We start from the raw sequence: 24,492 nt of genomic DNA, 5'->3' as shown, positions 1-24,492 counted from the left end.
TAACAGTATGTTAATTATGAGCTAACCCTTCTGCTACTGAAGTCAAGTTTTACATTTTTTCCGCAATACGTTTCAATGGAATTTTTTTACCAATTTCATAACGTCTACACAATATTTTGAATGCTATACCATGGTGAACACACTGTAAACACAATTTAACAAAGTCTGTATAAACAATATTGGACACATTTGATGAGATCAGGGTTTGTTTTACATTACAGTGCTATTTTAATGCAGACGTGGTTTTTGTAATGTTATAATTATATCATATTATAGAATTATAGCTGTGATTACGTCCAGCCCATTTCGATAACAAAGGGAAGTAACCTCAGAAATAAACTGTTGCTTCTACTCAAGAACATCCTCAAAGTCTCTACTGAACTAGTAAAAGATAAATGCAACCTAAAATTGCTCATTTATATGAAATATGTTTTTGTAATGGACAAAATGTGAAAAATAATAGACAAAATGGATGCAAGTTCACATCTTTCCAACAAGTCTCTTATTATCTGGTTTCATAATGCTTTGAGAACAGCAGAGCCAGAAAATAATCAACTTCCAATCAACAAAGTCACAGCGCCCAAGACAACATTTTCATAGATGAGTCCATGATTTCTACAGAACAGACCTAATGTTTAAGAATGCTGCATAAATGCTTTTACATGGTTAGTGTAAGTGCAAGAGCTGAAGTTCACATCACAACTGATCACCTAAATGAATAAAATCACATAAAATACATAAAATAGTGAAAAAGGATCTTCTCATTGCTTTTTGCAAGTGGAGTAACATCCAAGCTAAAAGTAAACTTTTTTATACAAGTCTCTTCTGCTCATCAAAGCTGCATTTATTTAAATATAATACAGTAGTAATACTGTTTTCTATTTGAATATATTGAATATATTCTATTTGAATATATTAATTAGAATTTAATTCAAATGAGTTTGAAATCAAAACAGGTATTTACTGACACTTTGACCAATTTCATGCATTCTTGCTGAATAAAAGTATTATATATAAAAAAAAATATTACTAACGAACTCTTTTGAAATTGTTCAAATGTTACTGTTTCCATCATAAATTAATTTAAATCCAACCAAAATTAGACTATTCCCAGAAATAGAGTTCATTCAGAGCATTCACTCACTGAGAACATCAAAATCTATAAAGGACAACAGTGCAACCCTTTCATTCAAAGCCTATTCATTTAAATCGTAGGGTTTTGTGGTCAAATAATCACATTTGGTCAGCTAGATATTTTGTGCTACCCTGCTTTGAAATACCCACAAAAGATACTTTAACCTTTACCAATTGATAATGATAATGTCAACAAACCTTCCAAAGAAGCTCTATAATAGATTTCAACAATTCAGTTACTCCAAAAAGCCTTTCGTTTTTAACTACTTTTTCCTACCACTTGCACTGAGTAACCATTGGCTCTGAGAATGATCTCAGATGATGTCATGCTTGAGCTATAGAATCGAGAGGAAAGTCTCTATGACTGAATTAAAAATACCGTCCACCTCCACTCAGCTCCAACTGAGGTCTGAGTCTAAGCATTTCATTCATCTTTGCTCTTGTATGTCGGTAAGGATATCAGGATATTCATTTCTGCAGACTAGCATGCACTGAAACTAATTGGAGCGCTTGGACCCCCTTCTGCTGCGTGAGCAGCCAGAGCTGCCAGATTCCTCCTGCTTTCTTTCCATGAAGTCATGTTTGGCTGTCGCATCAATATAAGTTGGAGCTCAGCGATCAAGAAGAAGCTGAAAAGAATAGTGTTGGGTTATTTCTCGTTCGTACCCCTCTGTGTTTTGGAAGCATCCGTCAGCGAGTGTTGAAAGCTCCCTGCAGGAGGCTTGAGCTCTTTCTTCAGTTCTGTGATGTTCCCGGGTGTGAGTGAACAATGCGCTCGCATTAAACCCTCAAACGAGTCATAAGTCTGCAGGCCGTGTTGGGCAAGGTTTTCCAAGAGGGAAGCTTTTATAATCGAATCGTGCCACTGGCAGTGTGTTCACTAATGGCTGCAACTGTGATTAAACAATGGTACAGCCAAAAATGACAAATTGTAATTGTATTGTTCACTTAAAACTTTCTGAACCCAGTGACCAGTCAAGCTAAAGCCTCCAAATCATCAACATAACACCTTCTGGACTGAAGCAACTTATAATTATCCATTATTATTATTATTGTTTTAAATCGTGTTAAGTCAAGTCAAGTCAAGTCTGCTTTATTGTCAATTCTTCCACATGTACAGTACATACATACAGAGAATTTAAATTGCGTTACTCTCAGACCCTTGGTGTATACAGATAACACTAACAGTAGAACATTAAATACAGATAATAAAATATAAAGTACAGCCATACAAATATACAAATAGGTCATGTAAAAAGAAATATAAATAAAGCAGCTCAAGGCACATGGCAGATGACGTAACCAGTGACGTAAATAGTGCAGATATAATGATTGTAGTGTTCCTGTAGCTCAACTGGTAGAGCACTGCCTTAGCATAGCAAGCGCAAGGTTGGGGGTTCGATTCCCTGGGAACACATGATATGTAAAAATTGATAGCCTGAATGCACTGTAAGTCGCTTTGGAAAAAAGCGTCTGCTAAATGCATAAATTTAATTTATTTAAAAATTTAGTGCAAAAGAGCTTATTCAGTCTGAATAAAGTGTCAAAAAATGTCAGAGAGCAGTTCTTTATTGAAACTGACAGAAGAGGTAGTTGAATAAAGTAATTTAACTGCTGAATGAGGTAGTGAGCCGACCAATGCTGTACAAAGTGTCTGGTGCAGGTCTCAGTGGGTTGGGTTGTGGGGACTGAAGTATAGAGTTCAGTGGTGCGTTGGGAAAAGGGGGGGGGGGGGGGCGGGGGGCAGAAGGGAGTTCAGCTTCCTGACAGCCTGCTGAATGAAGCTGTCCTTCAGTCTGCTGGTCCTGGCCTGAAGACTCCACAATCTCCTCCCTGATGGTGTGTGACAGGTGGGTGGTATTACTTGTGATGCAGAGGGCTTTACAGGTGAGGTGGGTTCTGTAAATGTCCTGGAGGGAGGGGAGAGAGACCCCAGTGATCATCTCAGCTGCTCTCACTATGCGTTGAAGAGTATCCCGGCAGGACACGTTGAAGGCGCCATACCACACAGTGATGCAGCTAGTCAGGAGGCTCTCGATGGTTCCTCTGTAGAAGATGCACATGATGCGGTCCGGGGCTCTGGTTCTTCTCAGTTTGTGAAGGAAGTAGAGATGCCACTATGCTTTCTTGGCCAGTGCTGTGGTGTTGTCAGTCCAGGAGAGGTCCTCTGTGATGTGCACACCCAGAAACTTGGTGCTGCTCACTCTCTCCACAGTCGTACTGTTGATGGTCAGAGGAGCATACTGAGTGTGCACTCTCCTGAAGTCAACAACAATCTCCTTCATCTTCTCCACGTTCAGAGAGAGATTGTTGTCACTGCACCACCTGGCCAGGTGGCTTACCACGCTCCTGTAGTTTGTCTCATCTCTGTTGCTAATGAGACCCACCACAGTCGTGTCATCTGCAAACTTAATAAAGAGGTTGGAGTTGTGTGAAGGTGTGCAGTCGTGTGTCAGCAGAGTGAAGAGGAGGGGGCTCAGCACACATCCTTGGGGGCCCCAGTGTTCAGTCTGATGGTGCTGGATGTGTTGCTGCCGACCCGTACTGCCTGGGGTCTTCCAGTCAGAAAGTCTAACAGCCAGTTGCACAGCGAAGTGTTGAGCTCCAGTTGGAACATTTGTTGATGAGCTGTAGAGGGATGATAGTGTTGAATGCTGAACTGAAATCTATGAACAGCATTCTAACGTATGAGCCTTTTTTCTGTAGATGTGTGAATGCTGGAGGGAAGTGGCGATGGCATCATTGGTTGAGCGGTTGGACCGATATGCAAACTGGAAGGGGTGCAGGGGGGGGGGGCAGACTTGAGGTAGTGCATGACTAGATGTTCAAAGCACTTCATGAGAATAGGGGTAAGAGCAACTGGACGGTAGTCATTGAAGCAGGATGGAGACGGCTTCTTCGGGATGATGGTGGTAGCTTTGAAGCATGTGGGGACAACAGCCTGACTTAGTGAGATGTTGAAAATGTATGTGAAGACATCAGTGAGTTCCATTGCACAGTCTCTCCATACACGCCCAGGAATGTTGTCAGGACCTGGAGCTTTGCATGCATTGATCCTGCTGAGGGATCTCCTCACTCTGTCTGGGGACAGCATCATCACTTGATCGCCAGAGGGGAGGAGGTGGAGTCTTCTGTGCAGTGGTGCTGTTTTGTGTCTCAAAGTGAGCGAAGATGACATTCAGATCATTCAGCAGGAAGATGGTGCTGTCACAGGTTCACGGTGGGGGCTTGTAGTCCATAATGGTCTATATCACCTGCCACAGGCTCCGAGTGTCTGCTGTTGCTGAATTGATGGGCTATAGTCTTTTAGCCTCTCTGATGCCACGGGATAGGCGATGTCCTCAGGTGATGTCCTCAGGCCCACCTCATCTCCAGCTCTGAAGGCAGCGTTACACATCTTCAGGAGTCTGTAGATCTCCCCTGTCATCCACGGTTTCTGGTTGGCCCCTGACAGTGATTGTCTTTATAACTGTTACATCATCAGTACACTTGTTGATGTAGGCAATGACTACTCTTGGAGGTCTGTGGTGTAACTGTATGTGGCAGCCTGCTTAAACATATTCCAGTCAGTGGTGTCAAAACAATCTTGAAGAGCATCTTATGACCCTTCCGGCCACTCTTGTATCTTCTTTGCGAACTGGTTTGGCGACTTTAACGAGCGTTCTGTATGCAGGCATTAGCATGACAATGATGTGGTCTGAGGCTCCGAGGTGGGGGAGGGGGAGGGCTTTGTAAGCTCTTTTCTGGGTGGTGTAAACAAAATCCAAAATGTTTTTACCTCATGTTGGAAAGTCAATGTGTTGGTTTAAGTCTGTGTGGTTATAGTAATCAGATGTAGTCCAGTTTATTGTCCAAAGAGCGTAAGCAGGGATAGCCTGCTTGTGTGGGTTAGCCGTTAGCCTAGCCTGGATACCCCTTTTCTGGTTCCTCTCATGCCGCTTGTGAAAGTGACGTGACATACAGCCAAGTTTGGTCACCCATACTCAGAATCCGTGCTCTGCATTTAACCCATCCAAAGTGCATACACACACAGCAGTGAACACACACAAACCGTGAACACACACCCGGAGCAGTGGGCAGCCATTTATGCTGCGGCACCCGGGGGGCAGTTGGGGATTCGGTGCCTTGCTCAAGGGCACCTCAGTCATGGTATTGCTGGCCTGAGACTCAAACCCAAAACCTTAGGGTTAGGAGTTAAACTCTCTAACCATTAGGCCACAACATCCCCACAGTGGCACCTCTGCTGGCGGCGAGATGAAGCAGTGGTGGGTAGGTGATGGTGAAGGCCTCCGGAGCAGAGCGAGATCCCACAGATCTTTGGCGTGCACAGAGTTTAACTCTAAACAGTTCGGCCTACATTGAGCAGAAACTCACGACTGTATGTGTGCTTAAAGACAGGTAGATGCGATGAAGACGTACAAAAACACTGTGACTCACAAGAGAAAAAACACGAAAACACTGTTCTGACGGGAGAGAGAGAAGCCGCTGCTTGTGGACGCGCCTCCATCATCATTTGGTCAAATGTGAGTATTAAGTATGATCATGAGGCTTTTGAAGAATATTTGTTTCCAAAACCTTTACTGCTCCTCAGTGGAGGAATAATCTTTCCAAGCATTGAAAACATCTCAAATCTCATCTTTTGAGGAACATCGCTCATATGTCATTGTTTTGCATTGTATTATATGTTTTGAAACTACAGAGCTTTGATCATAAAATCAAGCATCTTATGTAGATATGGAGTGAAAACTGATATTTATATGCATTTTTAAGTAGTCTTCTATACATTTATAAAAACGTTGATTTCCTTTACACAAGCTATCAAAATTTCATCTTACAGCAACTGCACAAAATTGCATAATTTCACTCAGTTTGGGCCTCTGAATAAAACTAGCACTTCTTTATTGCCTTTGCTCATTTTTGCCAATACTTTATGACCTCAATATCTTCAAAGATGCTTTATTATTTATAATCAATAATGTGTGGAACATCTCTTTGTTAGACTTATTGGACAAGTCATTTATTTTCAAGTCAGATTTCTTTCTACAGTTTTTAATGTGCCGTTTTTATTCTCACATCTGTGTACCGCATTTTGAAACCTATTTAAAGGAACTGTTCTCCCAAATGTTAAAAGTCTGTCATCATTTACTCACCCACGTGTAGTTCAAAACCTGTACTGTATGACTTTGCTTCTGTGGGATACAAAGGGAGATGTTGAGCTAAATGTTCACGCTGCTCTTCTCCATATTATTAATGCATACATAATATTGTTTATGAATAAATAATACGATTTTTTCTTTCTCTGTGGGCATTTTGCTAATGTTATGGTGTAGTTTAAGTAGAGCACCCATACATTATTTACAATACCTGCACGCTTTTGAGCAATTTAAAGAAGAGGACGTACTGTATGATGACCATTTGTTTAAGCATCTAAATACCTTTCAAATCCGTTGAGCATCATAATGTCGGAAGGATGGAATCATCTTTGAGGTCATTTTACACTGCAAATCTTCACCAACCCTTGACTCTTACTGATAATGTGTTTTATATTTTGACACCATCAGAGGTCATGATGCATTCCTCTCGATGGCATGTCTGGACAGACTTCAAACACGTCCATTGCCGAACACTGTAGTACCGCCGTCAGATCCATCATGCCTTTCAAATTAAATTCCAGACCGGCGCTGCTGGAAGCTGCTCACAGTTATGAGACGCTTCTCTAAATCAGTGAACTTATCTGGACTGTGGACACATTCATGTGTCTGAACAACATTAAATGTGGGCTATTATGCAACAATTTTGGCAATAAATCAATGAAGTCCTTAATAGAAGCTTCCAGTCCATTCTGAAGTGGTTCCTTATGGGAAAAAGAGACTTTGTACACATGCGTTTAATATTTGTCATGTGAAATTTAGTTCCCGAATTACAATGGCTGCAAAGATCAAATCTGCTCCCTTCAATATGAAGCAGATGAATTTGTGCTTAATTTGATCAAAAAAAATACTTGAATGCAAAAAGAAGAATCAATGTGCTTTATGGCCCGAGAATGAAAACAAGCTGTATTGGTCACAGGAAATAAATGCAATAATTATTACAATACTTACAATGCGGCCACTGTGCTGATAACTTTATTTTTTTCTCCATACATTTTTTGCAATTTATTCCGTTCAACAATTCAGCTGATTCATGTGTGTGTGTCTCAAATTCTGAGACAAACTGGTCATCAAATTTATGTTGAACAAAATGTTAAAGTATCAAATTAAGGGCACAATATGTAAGAATTATTTTCATTAAAATATCCCAAAACCACTAGAGCAGTGTTATATATGCTGATACTTACATGATCCCAAATGTTTAAATCCTGAGAAATAAGCGATTTTAACTAGTGACACGGACCATGTCCAAAGTGTAATTGTGTCACCTGCCAATGATGTCATAACCACTCGATTTACGGTTTTGTTTAGTAGAAACAAACAAACACAAGTGTAATGTTTAGAATTTTCCCTTCTGATTCCCTACAAATTGATGTCATGGGTAATTTTCTTGATTGGGCTAAAATAGTAAAATCAGACAATTAGGTCAAATGTGTAACTATTCTTTTTGTAGCATTTCCTTTTGAAACCAGAAGGTTGGGGTAAGACAAATCAAAGCCAATAACCTTTCATGTAGGCTTGAAAGCAATGAAGTTACTTTTTAAATTCTTTCAAGTTTTAGTAACATGCTAAATTTTAGATCTCATGCATGGGCTAAAAGCCAGCATTTGGATCTCATGAGCCCTTTATCAAATAACACCAGCAATGAAATGTGAATCTTTTGCAAGAATAAAAAGGCACATTTCATATTTTCAGTAGTTTTATTGAAAAATGCCTCCTCTGTTTCAGAAATAAATAAGAAAATAAGGCTGTGGAATTCACAATGTGCAGTTACAAACATGAAGCAGCAATACTATATATATAGTCTTGCGCGCAAATGCCAAAACTGCATTTGATACCGATAAAACAACAATTACAACAACTATATTCTGGATTAAAAAAGGAAAAGAAACAACTACAAATGAAAATAAAAAACAAAAATACATACTAAATATACACCACAGACATGCAATTCCACCTTTGGTAAAATCAGCTGTGAGCTTAAATCAAACATTCATCCAATATGATCAATATCTGATTTATAATATCGTGATGGAGGGCATGTTTTACTGCAGATGTTAAAAAAAAACAAAAAACAAAAACAAAGACAATCTCTCAGGTGAATGAAGACAAAAATGGATAATAATGTGTATTGGTACATAAATGATGATTGGTGATTATGCAGATGGCTGGAAGAGGCGATGATCTTTGGAAACCCTTCAAAGTTAATAAATTATCAAACACCTTTCACCTGCACGCTGCGATGTGTGACACGTCAGTGATTCCAATCGGACACATATTCAATGCGATTTTACAAGCGATGGAGTACAGAAAGAAGCTTTGAGGTTATATTAGGAGATTCATGCGTCTGATCTGCTGAATTCACACACGGTCTGAATGGTTAAATTATCTGTACAAGCCTTCAAAATGTCAACAAACAAATTACATGAGCCAATGAACCCCGCCCCCCACCTTTTTTTTTTTTATCAATCTTTCCTTTCAGATCCCGTCTCTGGCAGTGACCGCTTGCGCCGTTGGTTTGGTGAGATCTCAAAGTCTTCTTCTGGGATTGGGACTATTTGCTCGGCATCAGGTGGAAACTGTTCTGCTTGGAAATACGGCAATGGCCAATTGAGTCACTCAACAAACAAATTTCTTAAAATGTTCTCAGTCTGGCTACGGTAAGTGGAAGGGGTTAGAAACTGCTTGTCGATGAGTTGAAAATGGGTCAGAGCTTTATGTATGTACTTTACACACAGCAGGGTCTAAAAGCCTGAAACCTCAAGTGAAAGTCCTTCCAAATTACATCACAATTTTTTAAATTACTAATTAGATGAAAGATCTTCAACTTTGTTTTCCCCTACAACTCACACAAGGTCATGGGTTCAATTCCTAGCCAGTGCACATGCTGACAACATAAATAATTTGAATACAATCTAACCAACTTGGATAAAAGTGTCTGCCAAATACATAAGATTCAAATGAAACCACAAGCTTCAAAATCTCAAAACATCGTTTTCCAGATTAAAAAACCAAAATAAAAAATCAATGAGGTTTCAGACTTTGGGACCCCAGTGTTTGTATATAGGGTTAATTCAGGATAATTGGACCATTTTTTCCAATTGGACAAAAAAGTTGCCTGATACCTGAATTCATCCTTTGTTTATAGAAGTAGTAAAATTACTATCAAAACTAATGTCTGCTGATATGGTCATATTTGCCTGCTAAAGAAAAATATCAACATGAGAACCGAATACTCAATAATTCAACCACACACTCATGATCTTCTAAACCCTTACTTCCAGCCAAATGAAAGAGAAATGATCTCTCTGATACAGAAATGAACCTTTAGGAAATCAAACTTGCAAGATGAGTGTGTAGATACTAAAGGAGAAAAGAAAAGAAACCTCCAGGGTCCGGTGGACAAAAAGAAACTGGCCCTGAGCAAATGTCTGTGAGATCACTTAAGGCACGCAGTAAAATAAGAGGCACTAGTGTCAGCATTATGCAAGCAGCTGAACTCAAGCTCACTACTGGGGTTAAAACTATTGTTTTTAGTGGACTGGGCTTTACTTACTAGGCATGATTAGTTTATGTCCAGATAAACAACAACTCTTGGAGTTAACATGCTATATGACAGTTGTTTTGGCTACAGATCCACCTGGTTAGTATTTGTTGTGGCTGCTGGTGTGTTTTTGTGTGTTTTGGTCATGCGTCTCCAGCCGACTGCAGCTTGTTTTCGGTTGTTTTGACTGCCGTCACTGATGCCCGTGGCTGTGAGTTGTGGTTAGTACCCATCCGCAGATCGTGATCTGTTTGTTGCTTTTATCTGTTTGTTTGTTTGCTTTTGCTCAATAGTGTTCGCTTAATCATCTCCGTGGTTGGTTATCTGCACAGAGCCCAATAACATGTGATTTTCTCAGGATTTCAAAGTGTAAGCAGCACAGCTGGTTTAGAAAGTTTATGAACCTGAAACAGGTCAAAGAGGGGGTTAGAATTCTTTGCCAGACAAATCACAAACTCAAAATTAGCTTCTGATACTGTGACACTAAAGAGGGTAAAAATCCGGAGCATATTACCTTCCAAAATCAAAAGAAAAGTTAATTTAATGTCTTTGTAACAACTGACTTATTAAATAACAATTTTGACCTCAAAGTTAGCATATGGCTTTTACAGACAATTATTAATATCTTATTTCATTCATTAAAATGCATGAATTAGAAAGTAACACTGTAGACTGCAGTGATAGCTGCTAAAAATCAGGCTTTGTATCACAGGATTAAATTACATTTTAAAACATATTACAATAGAAAACAGTTATTTTAAATTGCAAATATTTCAAAATATGTCTTAATATTTTAGTCAAACAAAAGCAGCCTTGGTGAGCAAAAAAAAAAAAATGGCTGCGCTTTATTTTTTGTATTTTTGATTTTGGAGTGAAATATGACTCATGCATGTTTTTGAAAAGTTTGGTCAAATTCATTATTCAGCTGTAACTAGCTACATCATCTTCTTCTCAGTTCATGCACTTTGTTACACTACACATGCTATTAATGTTATTTCTACTGTCATGCACTGGGCACAGCTAGAACATGAGGGACGTACCTCTGTAACCTTGTCTGTCATATTGCATACCGACACACTGAGAGGAGTCACAGTAGCCAGGCGGGCCGGGTGGACCACTAATACCGGCAAGACCGTTGCGACCAGGTGGACCGCGGTTGCCCGGAGGGCCGCTTGAACCAGGAGGGCCCATTCTGGACTCACCAGGTGGGCCTACAGAAATCAGGAAAAATATTGCCTCAGAAACAACCTTTAAATGTTGATTTAAAGATAATTAGCTTCCAGAAATTACACTTGTGCCACATTGACATTCTTTTATTTTATTTTTTTTATATATTAATTGTAGCATGAAATCATACAAACATTATTTTTCATCTGCAGTGTAAATGTTCAGTTTAAATAAATCTCTGTACCATTGTCATCACCAAACAGAATTGCATAAACAATGACTGTTTGCAAACAGGTTTCTGTCTAGGAAAAAGGGCTTAAAAGAGAACTGATTTTCACATTTCTTTTCGATTTGACTGCACTGATACTGAACTGGATAATGACACTATTTTCTCCAGCACAGCTTTCTTTCATTCCTCAATAAAGTTTATCATTATAGAGGAACTTTTTTTTACACAGTTACTGAAAGAAAACTGAATCAACACTGAACATCTCTAATCTGAGTAATGACACTATTGTCTTCTTTAGAGCTGCTTTATTTTTCATAACTAATGAACTTTTTAACATCGACACTCAATCAAATCAAACATGAATGTCTACCTGAATAATGGCTTTATTATCTTATGTAGAGCTGCTTTACAGCTGAAATGGACATAATTTTATAAGTGTTGAAATTTTACAACACTGCTTTTTTTTATTTCTGTGAAGCTGCTTTGAAAAAAATCTGTATTGTATGAAGCGCAATATAACTGTGATTTAACTTGACATAGTTTCTTTGAGGGAAAAGTCTGGAAGAGTTATGTCCGCTCATTTTTTAAGTATTACGTAACTTAAAACGCAACACATCCAACAGCTCTGTGCGTCTAAAAATGAAAGTGGTGGATGTGAGTTCAAATATAGCATAATCTCCTTCTAAGAAAAAGGGGGATATTTCCAAGTTTTTCAGGACTGTATTCCTCCTCTAAATGAGCTGCAGTAAGCTAGGTTTCAGCACATGAAACATACCAGGTGGTCCAGTGGCTCCTCTCTGTCCTTTCTCTCCGATGCCTGGACTTCCTCTGTCTCCCTTTTCTCCGGCTGGTCCTAATGAAAACACACACAAACACAGATATATAAATCCACACACACATAGAATCTGCAACACATTGTTAAATGTGCCATAGCCGAATGTCTTACCTAAACTATTGCAGCAAGATTTTATAAAGGGTTCCATAAAGAACAATTCTTAAAAGAACCATTTTTTTGTGTGTGTGAAGAACATTTTTCCACAATTAAGAAGCTTTTGTGGAATGGAAAGATTCTATGAAAGTAAAAGGTTCTTCATGGAACCATCAATGCCAATAAAGAATCTTTACTTTTAAGTGTATGAGAGAGTGTTTCCTATTAATTTAGACAGCAAACCGCACGGCAGCTCAATAGGCATCAGTTATTTGTCTTAGCATTTCTGCATATACTGTACGGCAAGGGCAGTGGTCCAAACTAACCATAGTTCTTGAGGCTGATTAAAATCACATGGTTATATTTGGCACGGGTTTCTGTTTCTGTTTTGGTTTGGATGTTGTTTCAGGTACCTCGTTCTCCCTGTTGACCAGGCAATCCTGGACTTCCGGGAAGGCCGTTTCTGCCTATCCGACCAGGCTCTCCGCGTGGTCCCATGGGTCCGGGAGGTCCAGGGGGGCCAGACGGCCCTGGGCTGTTGCTGTGATAGTTGCTGGGGATCTGGTTCAGCACTTCGTTGAATCGACCCATTTGTCCTGTATAATGTAAACCATGAAACAGCAGATTTGCATGAAATGTAACCCTTGGGATCATCTGAACATCATGTCTCATAACATCTTTCAGACATGAGTACACTACTGTTTAAAAGTTTGGGATTTGAAAGAATAAAACATTTTTATTGAGCAAGGGCATGGTAAACTGATCAAAAGTGACAGTAATTTACAACCTTTACAAAAGATTCTGTTTCAAATAAAATACTGTTCCTTTGAACTTTTTAATTATCAAAGAATGAAGAAAGAAATAGGCGTTTCCACAAAAGTATGAAGCTGCACAACTGTTTTCAACATTGATAATCATCAGAAATATTACTTGAGCAGTAAATCAGCATATTAAATTGATTTCTGAAGGATCATGTGACACTGAAGACTGGAGGAAAGATGTTGAAAATACAGCTGCACATCAAAGGAATAAATTGTAATATTATTCAATATTTTACATTGTTTTCACTGTATTTTTTATTGACTAAAAGTGGTCCTGGTAAGCAGACTTTTGAGCAGTAGTGTATATTCACAGTATACTTTATTGCCTGAATTGCAAAAAACCTTGCATGCACTTTTCTAATTCATTTTTTGCCTCAGAACAGTCTACTGGATGAAATGCATTACCGTTCACGAGCTGTTCACACACTTGTCTGGCAATAGAGCGCATCATGCTCTGGGATGCGATGTCTCCCTAGGAGGATGAATACGAGATGTTAATGTCTCCTCCACTCAAACTCTCGTGAAATGATGAAAGCATATTAAAATCATCACTCACTCTGTCTCCTTTGTCTCCTTTAACCCCAGAAGGTCCCTGTATGAATGAAAATCATATTTCTCTTTAAATAGACTATGACACATCCAAACATGAACTAAAATCACTTGCTTACTCCTTACTTATGCCCAAAACCGCACTGTGCATTTCAGTGAGTAAATATTTAGTGAACTGAATTGCAAACAATGTGGATCGCATTAGACTATTTCCTTTCTTAACTCTCACAGAAAGGTGCCACTAGTGTTTTGTAAGACTTAACAATTAACTATTAAAAGAAACTTTGAATCTGATGTTTCTTTGAAAAGAAGTAAAAGACTAAAAACAGTGTCACTAGTTGTTATACAGCGGGTGTTCATCTGTAAAATGAATATAAACATCCGATCAGATCATTTGATGAGAAATGCTAAAGTTCATACTGAAATTTCTGATTTCACTACATCTTGGCAAATCTGTGCACAGTTTCAGAGATCTAGAAGAAACACAGATGAGTTTACTGGGGTCTTTTTCTCAGAAAGAATATCAGCAGGAGACTTCAGCTCTCAAACAACAGATACATTCAAAAGATTGTTGTTTTCTTTTTTTCTGACCAATTTAGCAAATTAGTGTCAGTGTCAGTGTCAGTGTCGTGCTGTTGTATATGTTCATCAAAACCAAAAGGTTTCATACCGGAACACCTGTATCTCCATTCTTTCCAGGCTTTCCAGTAGGTCCCGGCATTCCAGGGGATCCCGGGGGTCCCTGAACAAAAGAATAACAGCTCTGGTCTTCAGCAAAACAGATGTCTGCAATACAGTCTCACATCTGAGTAAAAGAAAACAAGTTTAAAAAAGAAAAAGTACATACCATTGGTCCTTGTGGGCCCATGGGTCCTGGGGGTCCCTCCTTCCCTGGGGGTCCCTGTGTTGATAACATACATGTATAGATCCACATAAGACTGATAACACACATGTTCGTTCAGATGAATCACATCTTAATGTGATTCTCGAAGAAACATCTGTGTATTATTTGTGCCCCAAATGAAAATAAAGAACATGAAGCCTATTTTAAGGACATTTGAGATATTTAGCATTGTGATATTATTTTTTATTACTGTATTACAGGGAAATGTGCTTAATTGTTATGAAAATTATTGAATTTAATTATTTAAAGAAAAAAATTCAGTTATAAATTTGAATAATTAGAAGAATTCTCAACTCTACTGTACATTACTTATATATGCAAGTATGAAAAAAAGCTATTTTAAAACAACAAAGTATAAGTTCTTTACAGTATAATAATAATAATTATTAAAATGCTTTAGTATTATTAGTATTATTTTCATTATTATTAATGTTAATATATTTGATTAAAAAAACAATGGAAGAATGCATATTTTATTCTAAAAAAAATATTATACATTTTAATAATAGTTATTTAAAAAAAGGCACTACAGCTATTCATTATTTAAGAATAAATTAATTTGCAAATGTATAAAACATACTTTTAAATAATATATAGTTCACTTAATATAAGTAAGAAATGTCTTAATGGTTTATATAAAATATTATAATATCACCAACTAAAATGACATTAAATAATTTTTTTTTTTTCATTTGATTTTAGGGTAAATAATGCTTAAAAAAATACATTTTTATGAGAATCACTCTAATGTGTACACTGAACAGTCTTCACTCACCCGTATTCCAGCCGGTCCAATAGGCCCAATGGCACCAGCCGGCCCCGGTGGACCCTTAGAGAAAGAACGGAAGAAAAAGCAAAAGCTGAAACTAACAGTCTCAGTGCCAGAGTCTCACACCAGGTTCACATTAGCACAGGTCGCTTACCTCCGACCAAACAAATCAAACTACTTTCCACAAACAATTCCCCACCAACACACAAGATATCCTTCCATTTCCTTCTTGCTAGATTTCTTTCTTTCTTTCTTTTTGTCAATCCTGCTTCTCCTTTGATGTCTTGGCATTAGATTTACAGGGTACTTAATATATTCCAGATCCGTTTTACTGGCCGTTATAAACTCTGGCTGCATTCTCTGCAAGTCATTAAATGCATGTTGTTATAGCAACTCCTCCAACATGGTCACCTGTACAACTCGGCCCACTCTTCATTAAGAGGGATCAGATATCCCAGCCTGTCCTGGAGAATTTACAAAACCACAACAGTGAGAAAAAATGTCTGCCTTTCTATGTCTCCCTCTTTATTTGATAATTAACTCAAATAAACATCTCTCCTGCGTTTAAACTGCATTAGGGTTGCACTGCCAGGTTTTATTTTTTCAGAGGAACCAGCCAGGAACCTATGCGCATTTCTATGTTTTTTGATTGTAATTTATCACATAATCATATCACCTTGTCATTCCAAGTCGTCCAGGCTTTCCTTAGATAAATGTTCATTGTGTTCTTTTACATAATGGCCACTGAAGCTTTCAAGCTTTAAAAAATGACAAAATATCACTATAAAAAATCTATAAGTCTTTGGGAACAGACTGAAAATGAAGTTTTTATTTGCCAAAAATATCACCCTCCCTCTGTAGCTGTGAAGTCTCATGTTAATAGGGATTTATTCAGTCACAAAGTTATCATTCGGCATTTGTTCGGCTCCTGGATACAAACCACAATGTGTGTGGACTTTAATGGTGTCTTTAAAAAAAAATAAAAAATACTCATACATACATAACATCTCACAGTTTCAAAAAGACATGTAAAGATGCCAGAATTAATTATTAAATGAAATTAAAAATATATACAAAAATATAATAAATCCTAATAATAAAAAAATATTACAATCGGAATAATTAAAGATAGTACAGCTATACAAGATTATATTTTTACATTTATTTTATTTCATATATTCTTTATATAATTTGTATAATTATATATATTTTTTAATGGTCCTAAAAATAGACCACACACACAAAAAATGTTTTAATTATATCATTAAATCACTTGCTTTGCAGCTATCACTTCTATTTGCATAGTAATTTATTCGGTTATATAATATGTTATAGTTGGCTTCAGACTGGAATACAGCGCACAAGTCGTAAGGACTTTTATGATACATTTTTATGGTGTCTTTTTCTTTTAAATCAAAGCATGAAAGATTCTGCAAAACATCTCCTGTTGCGTTGCATGAAAGAAATACAGTTTTGGGAGAACATGAGAGTGAATAAATGATGCCATAAAGTTCATTTACAATATGTAGTGCAACCCAAACCAATTCTGCTGTTTGTCTTGTTTAAGATATTACATACTATGTCTACAAAACAATCACCAAAATCAATCTCAAGATCCTCTTCACTAGCTCCACACATGCCCTAAAGTTTAAACAGTCCAACAAACTAGAATGGGAGAGTTTAATGGGGAACCACAAAGTGGCACTGATTAGGACTCAGCGCAATTACAGCCTCAACCCACATTTTATCTCGTGGCGTGATCTACAACTATTGTTCAGCGCTGCCTCCCAGCCATCCCCCCTCCTGAGTTATGATCTAATGTTTGCCACATGGATCTCATCCAGAGAGGTAGCGCAGGCTGCGGAGAGCGAATAAGCCTCCCATTTCCCCCCTAAGACCCGGGCGGCTCTCCAGAGCAACACTTACTTTCTGTCCAGGTAAGCCAGCATCGCCTGGATCCCCCTTTGGACCTGGACGACCCTGTGTGGAGAAAATAAAAGGAGAAAGACCTGTCAAAAGAGACCCCAAAGCTTTGGTAAAGCACTTCAGCATGATCCAAAGAAAAATGAAACACATATATCAGTTCAGAGAACATAAACAAAGGGGAAACGAGATATCTAGAGTTTGGCTGTTCAAAAGTCAGTGCTATCATACTGAATTTTTGTGTGTGGTTTTACATTTAGCAGATGCTTTTAGCCAAATCAGGCTATACATTTTTTTTTTACCAGTACATGTGTGTGACGACTGGGGGCAGGGTCGAGAGCCGTGGGAACAGGAGCGAGGCCGGTGGAGTGATTGGAGATGAGCGACACCTGCTCGACCCACCGTTCTCGAGTCCCACAGAGGAGATGGAAGGATAGAAAACTGGAGCAACAACAGTGAAGGACGAGAGAGGACCAGGCCTGGGTTTTAGTTGTGTTTGGTTTTTATTTGTGCGTGTCAGTCGTCTGTGAGGGGCTGACGCGCTGTTTTGTGTTCATTTTGATTATTAAAATCTTATTTGATTGTCTGCTGGTTCCCGCCTCCTTCTTCCCGAAGATTGAGAAGTTTATATTGTTACAGTGTGATCCTTGAGAATTGAACCCACTACCTTTGCGCTGCTAATTCAATGCTCTACCACTGAGCCACAGGAACTCATGACTTAGGGTGTTAGGGTTGCTATATTCAAGACTTTAAGGCAAGTTTACACCAAGGACAATAACAATAAAGAAGATGTTTGACATTTTTAGTTTTAAAAAAAGTTTTAAAAAGCATTCTATGAGAACCTTGGTCAGGGTGATGCCATATTTATTTTTTGACAGGAATCAAAACGAGGCTGAGAGGAATTGAAGTTCAATGCGTTCTGTGGATTGTATGGTTGTTTAACACGTACAGATTGTTCAGATGACGAAACGTCCACGAAACGTGAAAAACTCCATTAAACAGTTGTTGAGAGTTGTGGAAATGACGTTATCTTGTAAGTTTACACAGTGTGTGCCATCGTAAATACTTTAGGTCTATTCTTCACACACTCATTTACACCTGTGTTACATTCAATGGTGTCTAACCTGATTAAGGTCTATAGAAAAGTCCACATCACAACTATTATGATAACAATAACTGCATTAGTCACATTAGCAAAACTATCATAGCATGAAGCACTTCTTTTTCAGAGGTTCCTTCCAAATGAAGCAGCTTGAAACGATTAAACATGGCAAATTCAAGTTGTAAAAGTTAAACAAACTTGAATCTAAAGTGAAATCCACACGATGAGATGTCACATGTTAAAACCACAATCATGTAGATTATAGTGAGATGACTGTACATCTGATCCCTAAGATCAACATCAGCACTGGGACTGCGCAATAGTGGAAAAAACTGACATTGCAATATTACGTTTTTCTGTGATATACATTATGATAGTGATAATAGTGATTTCGTTGTAATAGAAAATACAAATTATACAAAAGCTGAAAAAGTACTTTTCACACGGAAGTGCAAACCATCCTTTCAGTTCCAATTGTTTGTGATCCACTCAATGACTATTAAATAACGATTTAAAGTAAAAAATTGTTACATTAAAATAATAAACAAGCAATATTACTATACCTAAAATATTTATTTAACAGTAGTATTCAATGAAGGTGAGTGAGTAAAGGTGAGTGAAAGTGACATTCAGCCAAGTATGGTGATCCATACTCAGAATTTGTGCTCTGCATTTAACCCATCCGAAATGCACACACACAGAGCAGTGAACACAAACACACACACTGTGAACACACACCCGGAGCAGTGGGCAGCCATTTATGCTGCGGCGCCCGGGGAGCAGTTGGGGGTTCGATGCCTTGCTCAAGGGCACCTAAGTCGTGGTATTGAAGGTGGAGAGAGAACTGTACATGCACTCCCCCCACCCACAATTCCGTCCGGCTCGAGACTTGAACTCACAACCCTTTGATTGGGAGTCCGACGCTCTAACCATTAGGCCACGACTTCCCTATTTTCCCCTATTTTCCCCTATTTTCCAGTATGAAAATATACTGACTTAAAGCCTAACTTCTATAATAACTTTTGTTTTAATTTCTTAAACCATTCAGATTTTTATTTTGCACTTCAATTCAACTGCAGTGTCTGCGATTTGAGATAAATTTTATACACATGTATGCATTTATGTATGTATCATGCAGTCCTCTTCTAAAGCCACATGATTTGAGGAATCAGAGCGAGTTACATACTGATGTTAAATACATAGACTTATTGGTTTATTTCAAAGCCTTGACCTCATGTATGAGCGATAGTAATAGTGATGCTTGCAAACAGCTCTAAAACGCAGCAGCTGAAATGGAGAGGGGAATAAATCCATTGAGATTTGTGTGCTAGCAGCAGGATCAGGCTCTGATGAGCATAAAGCCCCCAGACACGCAGGAATGCTGAATCCAGAGCTCGCTGCCATAGTTATGCCTCCGCTACAACTCCGGGGATAATAAATAACCTGAATAATCTCTGTTTGGCGTGCGGAAGGATTTACAGCCAGCTACTGACTTCTGAATGTGTGAGGAGACAATGGATGCATGAGGAAAATTGAGATGGACTTACAGCCTCGCCAGGGATGGAGAGCCCACTAGGTCCCTGTGGTCCTGGAGGGCCCATCGGACCAGGCAATCCCATCTCTCCACGTGGGCCCAACGGACCCTGCAGGAACAAACAGAGTCAATGTATGAAGATGGCAACGTTCAATCCTGTAGATAAACTTGATGAATTATCTGTAATTATCTGTTCACAGAAGAAGGATAAGCAGATTACTCACGACTTGACCGGGTTCTCCTCTTTCCCCTCGTGGTCCTTTACTTCCAGGTGCACCCTGAGAAAGGAAGAAAATGTGTGGAGAAATGACAGAGAAAACAGTCCTGATATCAGTCCAATCAATAAGAACATAATGCTAACTATGAATTCAAATTTTGACATTTTAAGGCAAGACACTACAGATAAAACTATTGACTTTCATGCACTGGTTAAGATTTTAAGATACGTTGGGTTCTTTCACACTAAGGGAAAGAAAACACAGTTTATCTGTTTGCATCTGTAGATTTCAAGTACAATCTGTATCTTTAAAAGCTGAAACAGAAATCTCCACTTCCGCAGCTCTTACATACATTCAACGTTACAGTTTTATTCAGACTAAATTCTGAAGGTTTTTGCAGAAGAGTTTGTTCGTATATCATTTGCTTGATATATATTTAGAATTTAATTCCTAAAAACATGGTGAATTTATTTTTATTGTTTGTCTGGATGTAATAGTATTTTTGTTTATTAATGAGCAATAACATATTTTCTGTAATAACATGTTTTTATTCAACAAATGAAACAATAATTTTTAACCTGGATTTCTCCAATGTTCAGATTATTTATGTTCTGGAAATGTATGTTAATCTGTGCATTTTAGTAAACAACATTTCAAAAAAACTTGTAATATATAGCTATTGTCTTAATACTGTAAACTGTGACTAATCAGCTGGACAAGTATGTGATATCTATTAGCTAAAATCAATACCCTCTTCACCTGTAGTGTCTTGCCTTTTCGTAGGATGAAACACCTCAAACCAAACTATATTAATACAATTTTCACCTTAAAAAAATGTAAAAACCTGGTCCTATACATTTGAAACCTTTTGCTGTCAATCTTTATTAGCACACTTCAGTTGACTTACCACTGGCCCTTGAGGCCCCTGGATCCCTGTACTGTCTGAGGTGCATGTGCAGGCATTGGGAAGAGATGGACATTTGGATTCATCTCTCTGAATGACAGAGAAAACGAAAAATATAAGAACAAATGGCAGAATAAGCAACAACATCAGGAACCATTAATAATCTAAAATATTTCCTGATATATGTGGATTGTGTGAATGTTTAGCTCATGGACATGTAGTAATTCACGTATATGTTCTGGAAGGCGCTGTATAGGTACAGCAGTTATTGAATTGACGGGGCTGATAACTAAAAGGTTCTAGGTTCAAGCAGCTGACCTTAGCACAGACATTACTCTATTTGAGGCAAATATGTTGCGAGTCCGCTTGTGAGCTTATGTACCTGATGATTTCTGAATAAATTGGTTAAATTAAAATGCAGTTTATCATCATGCAAAACATAAGCTTTTCAGGTTATGTCTTTTCTTGTGTGCAAATACAGAGGTGTCTTGCTTCTGGCCGATCTTTAAAAATTAGTAAGTGCTCCAATGCTTGCATTTTTGGAGATTACTGGCTGGTTTTGGTTAAACAAATGAAACTCCCTACTAGCCTCCCTGGATACCTACTTTAGTTTCCAAATTACATATACTATAACAACAACTTTTTGCCATATTTTTGGGAATTCAGGAAAAAAAAAGAGAGATTTGCCCATCACAAATAGATCAGTAAGTTTTACAGACAAAATGAAAATGCTTCTCAGCACAGCAATTGGTTATTTGGTCATAAGGTCAAATGTCACTGAAGCTTTGAGCGAGACTTAACAGCCATAACAATTACCTCGGCCAAAAAATAAAAATGGATGACACCACCAGTGCAGATCTTGCATATGATGTCAACTATGGCAAAGTTTTGGAAAACTCTCATTTCTTCCACATAAATCTTTGTCTTTGTTTCTGTATCCTTTGGCTTTGGGTGTGAGGACAGGCCACATAGCTACAACACGGCTGATTAAAACCTCTTGTGTTATGACTGTCAGAAGTACCATAATAATATTTTGCGTATGGAAGATTGAGTTTGGACACAGCTGCTCTCATGGTTTGCATTAATAGGCACACATAGTGATTGTGTAAAGGCACTTGAATTCAACAATTTCACGCTTCACAACTAAGAACCGCAAATGAATGACAGTCAAACATCTCTTTTAAAACCTGTGTGTTGTTGCAAACCAAATAAAATGGAGAGATCAAAGAAAGGAAATGCTCTAACATTAGCGAGCGGTTTGGCCAGATTAAATGTAATGTTTGAATGTGGTCAACAAGGATGCATTAGAAACATATGAAATAGTATGACAGATCCGCCTGGGTGGATGTAGCTCAAAAAGATGTAAGAGGCATGCGTGAGAGTCGACTGACTTGTCATTTGTTTTCAATCCAAAGTGACTGAACAGCAACCCCTCTGGAGCAGTCTGGGGTTAAGAGCCTTGCTAAAAGCCACAATGATCAAAGGCACGGGTCGGATGCAAACAGTGGGGTTCATGGGTCATACGTACCTGAAATTTAACCCAGCATTTGTGTTCTTCACCTTTGTGTAACCCTGGCTAGGTTTGCACCAGCTGTTCATAAGTTCTTAAATAAATTTGGAAATCCAAAGCTGAGGCTATTTTTCAAAGATCACTGGAGTATGTTTTACTAGAAAATACTTTCAAAATTATAATTAATTATTTGTGAAATTTATTAGCAATTTCTGTGTAGAATTAGTTTCCAAACCAATTTTACCAGCTAGGTTGCACCATTTGAAGTCATGATGCTGAACGTAGCCAGTAGGTCGAACGCTCACCAGTATATAATGTGAAGTCGTGTAACTCTCAGTGATTCAGTCGAATCGAAATCCATTGAAATGGACACACATAATAAAGACCATAATTCATGTTCAAATAACATTCAGAAATTGTAACTGAAACTAATAAGGACTGAAATATAAATATCGTTACAAAAAAAAACATACTATAGCATAAGAAATGACAATTTTCACATGCACAACGCTGATCGATGCTCACTGTTTAGATCAAGTTTGTTCTGAAAAGCTGCAAAACAATGTGATTTATTCACATATAAAGGCTTTCTTAAAGTCTTCTCTTACCATTGAAGGAAGGTCACAACATCTGTCCCTGCTGGTCCAGCCCAGACTGCACACAATGTCGAACATCTGGAGCTGAAACTGCCCAACCAGAGAGAAAAAGGATGTTACACGTGTCTTTGATAAAAGCTTGCATTTTCATGTATGGGGCTCAGATGCCCATTAACAGGATCCAGGCCGGAAAGAGTGAGAGCGGTGAGCTCAGGGACAATGTTTGATAACAAAAGTTCATTTTTGTACCAAGGTGCTCTTAAAAATAAAGGCTTCTTATTGGCATTGATGGTTTCACGAAGAACCATTAACATCCATTGAATCTTTTCATTGCAAAAAAGGAAAGATTCATTTGGATTATCAAAATGTTCTTCAAACACAGAATTGTTTTTTATTTTAAGACCTCTTCACCAAAAGGTTCTTTGGAGAATTAAAATTTGTTCTCTTATGGCTTTTGCTGTGAAAACCCTCCTTTGGAACCTTTATTTCTAAGAGAGTAAAGTGTTCAGTGTTTTCGCGTTTGAGCTCACTGTTGCAGATTCTCCTTTAGATCCAATAGATTTGGACATCTTTCCGAGCACTTGATATCCATCCATCGAGGTGTTTCCGGCTGGTTTGATCTCCTTCTCAGCCACTTCCTGGCAGTCCAGATTCAGTTTGACGCTCTTGGAAGACACCAAGATGTGGAGCTGGAATAAAAGAAGACAGTTAGATGTTCAAGCTTATAGCAGACTCAAGGGTCATTTTAAAGGAAGAACTTCAGTTGGCAGTTTTCTACTGTTGTTTTAAACTCTAAGAGCTTCAGGCCTTTGTTAGGGATTTCTGGGAGTCTCTCTGTTCAAAAGGAGTGTTCTGACCAGAGGCGCATATAAAAACCAGCAAGTACCTTCAACACCAAATTCATCCTGACACGCTCAAGGCGACGAACGATAGCAGTGAGTCCATTGCAAAATATTTTTACAGAGAATTTGGGAAAAATTAGCAGCAGCTAACAAGAGTGTAAACAAATACATCGTCACATACGACAGTGGGACTGTCAAACCATCCAGTTGATTCTATGCGATCTATGCAAATGAGGCTCAAAATAACATCATTTCTCAATACAGACTTTGCTGTGCAAAACTGTTCACATGTACCAAATCCAACAGTGAAAGTACCAAACAAGGTTGTACAAACTACTTGGCCTAGGATCATCTGATTCGTCAGTCGTGTTCATTTCTTTGCTCAGGCTGGATGTCATGTGTTTGGTCCTGTAATTGCAGGTTGGCGTAGTATTTCTTACTGAATTGCCCCCTCAGAGTTGTTTCAGCTCTCTGATCCACCAAATCAATGTACACTGATATTCCCTGTTCACTACAGTGCATGATGAAGTTGTTTCTCCATATGTCATGGACCGTCGGGCTGCCAAGTCTTAAACGCCAGCTGAACGCTGCGATGTAATCACATTTCTCCACCGCAAGCTAATGGAGGAGCTCAAAGCAGGACTGATGCTATGGATCAGGAATGGATT

At 38.3% G+C, this 24,492-nt stretch overlaps 1 protein-coding gene across 6 annotated transcripts in view; it reads right to left on the bottom strand.

Annotated features, from left to right (window-relative positions):
* Positions 1 to 7,965: 7,965 nt before the first annotated feature.
* col12a1b (collagen, type XII, alpha 1b) overlaps positions 7,966 to 24,492 on the bottom strand; it is a 68,322-nt gene continuing 51,795 nt past the window's right edge. For 5 of the 6 annotated variants that reach the window (XM_026290538.1, XM_026290534.1, XM_026290536.1 and 2 more), the window contains 15 exons: positions 23,513 to 23,671; positions 22,995 to 23,072; positions 20,880 to 20,966; positions 19,979 to 20,032; positions 19,768 to 19,863; positions 17,122 to 17,175; positions 15,202 to 15,255; positions 14,370 to 14,423; positions 14,193 to 14,264; positions 13,530 to 13,565; positions 13,379 to 13,445; positions 12,566 to 12,748; positions 12,000 to 12,077; positions 10,869 to 11,039; positions 7,966 to 8,868 (listed from right to left, as the gene is read on the bottom strand). In XM_026290538.1, the coding sequence (XP_026146323.1) occupies positions 8,750 to 8,868; positions 10,869 to 11,039; positions 12,000 to 12,077; positions 12,566 to 12,748; positions 13,379 to 13,445; positions 13,530 to 13,565; positions 14,193 to 14,264; positions 14,370 to 14,423; positions 15,202 to 15,255; positions 17,122 to 17,175; positions 19,768 to 19,863; positions 19,979 to 20,032; positions 20,880 to 20,966; positions 22,995 to 23,072; positions 23,513 to 23,671 (1,362 nt within the window). In that variant the 3' untranslated portion in view covers positions 7,966 to 8,749. Of the gene's footprint in view, positions 10,233 to 10,868; positions 11,040 to 11,999; positions 12,078 to 12,565; positions 12,749 to 13,378; positions 13,446 to 13,529; positions 13,566 to 14,192; positions 14,265 to 14,369; positions 14,424 to 15,201; positions 15,256 to 17,121; positions 17,176 to 19,767; positions 19,864 to 19,978; positions 20,033 to 20,879; positions 20,967 to 22,994; positions 23,073 to 23,512; positions 23,672 to 24,492 lie in introns of all 6 variants that reach the window. The other variant, XM_026290537.1, reaches the window with a different exon arrangement.

Source organism: Carassius auratus, chromosome 20 (assembly GCF_003368295.1).
Source record: "Carassius auratus strain Wakin chromosome 20, ASM336829v1, whole genome shotgun sequence".
Lineage (NCBI taxonomy): Eukaryota > Metazoa > Chordata > Actinopteri > Cypriniformes > Cyprinidae > Carassius > Carassius auratus.
The sequence above is the reverse complement of the archived record's forward strand: the minus strand, read 5'-3'. Positions and strand labels throughout refer to the sequence as shown.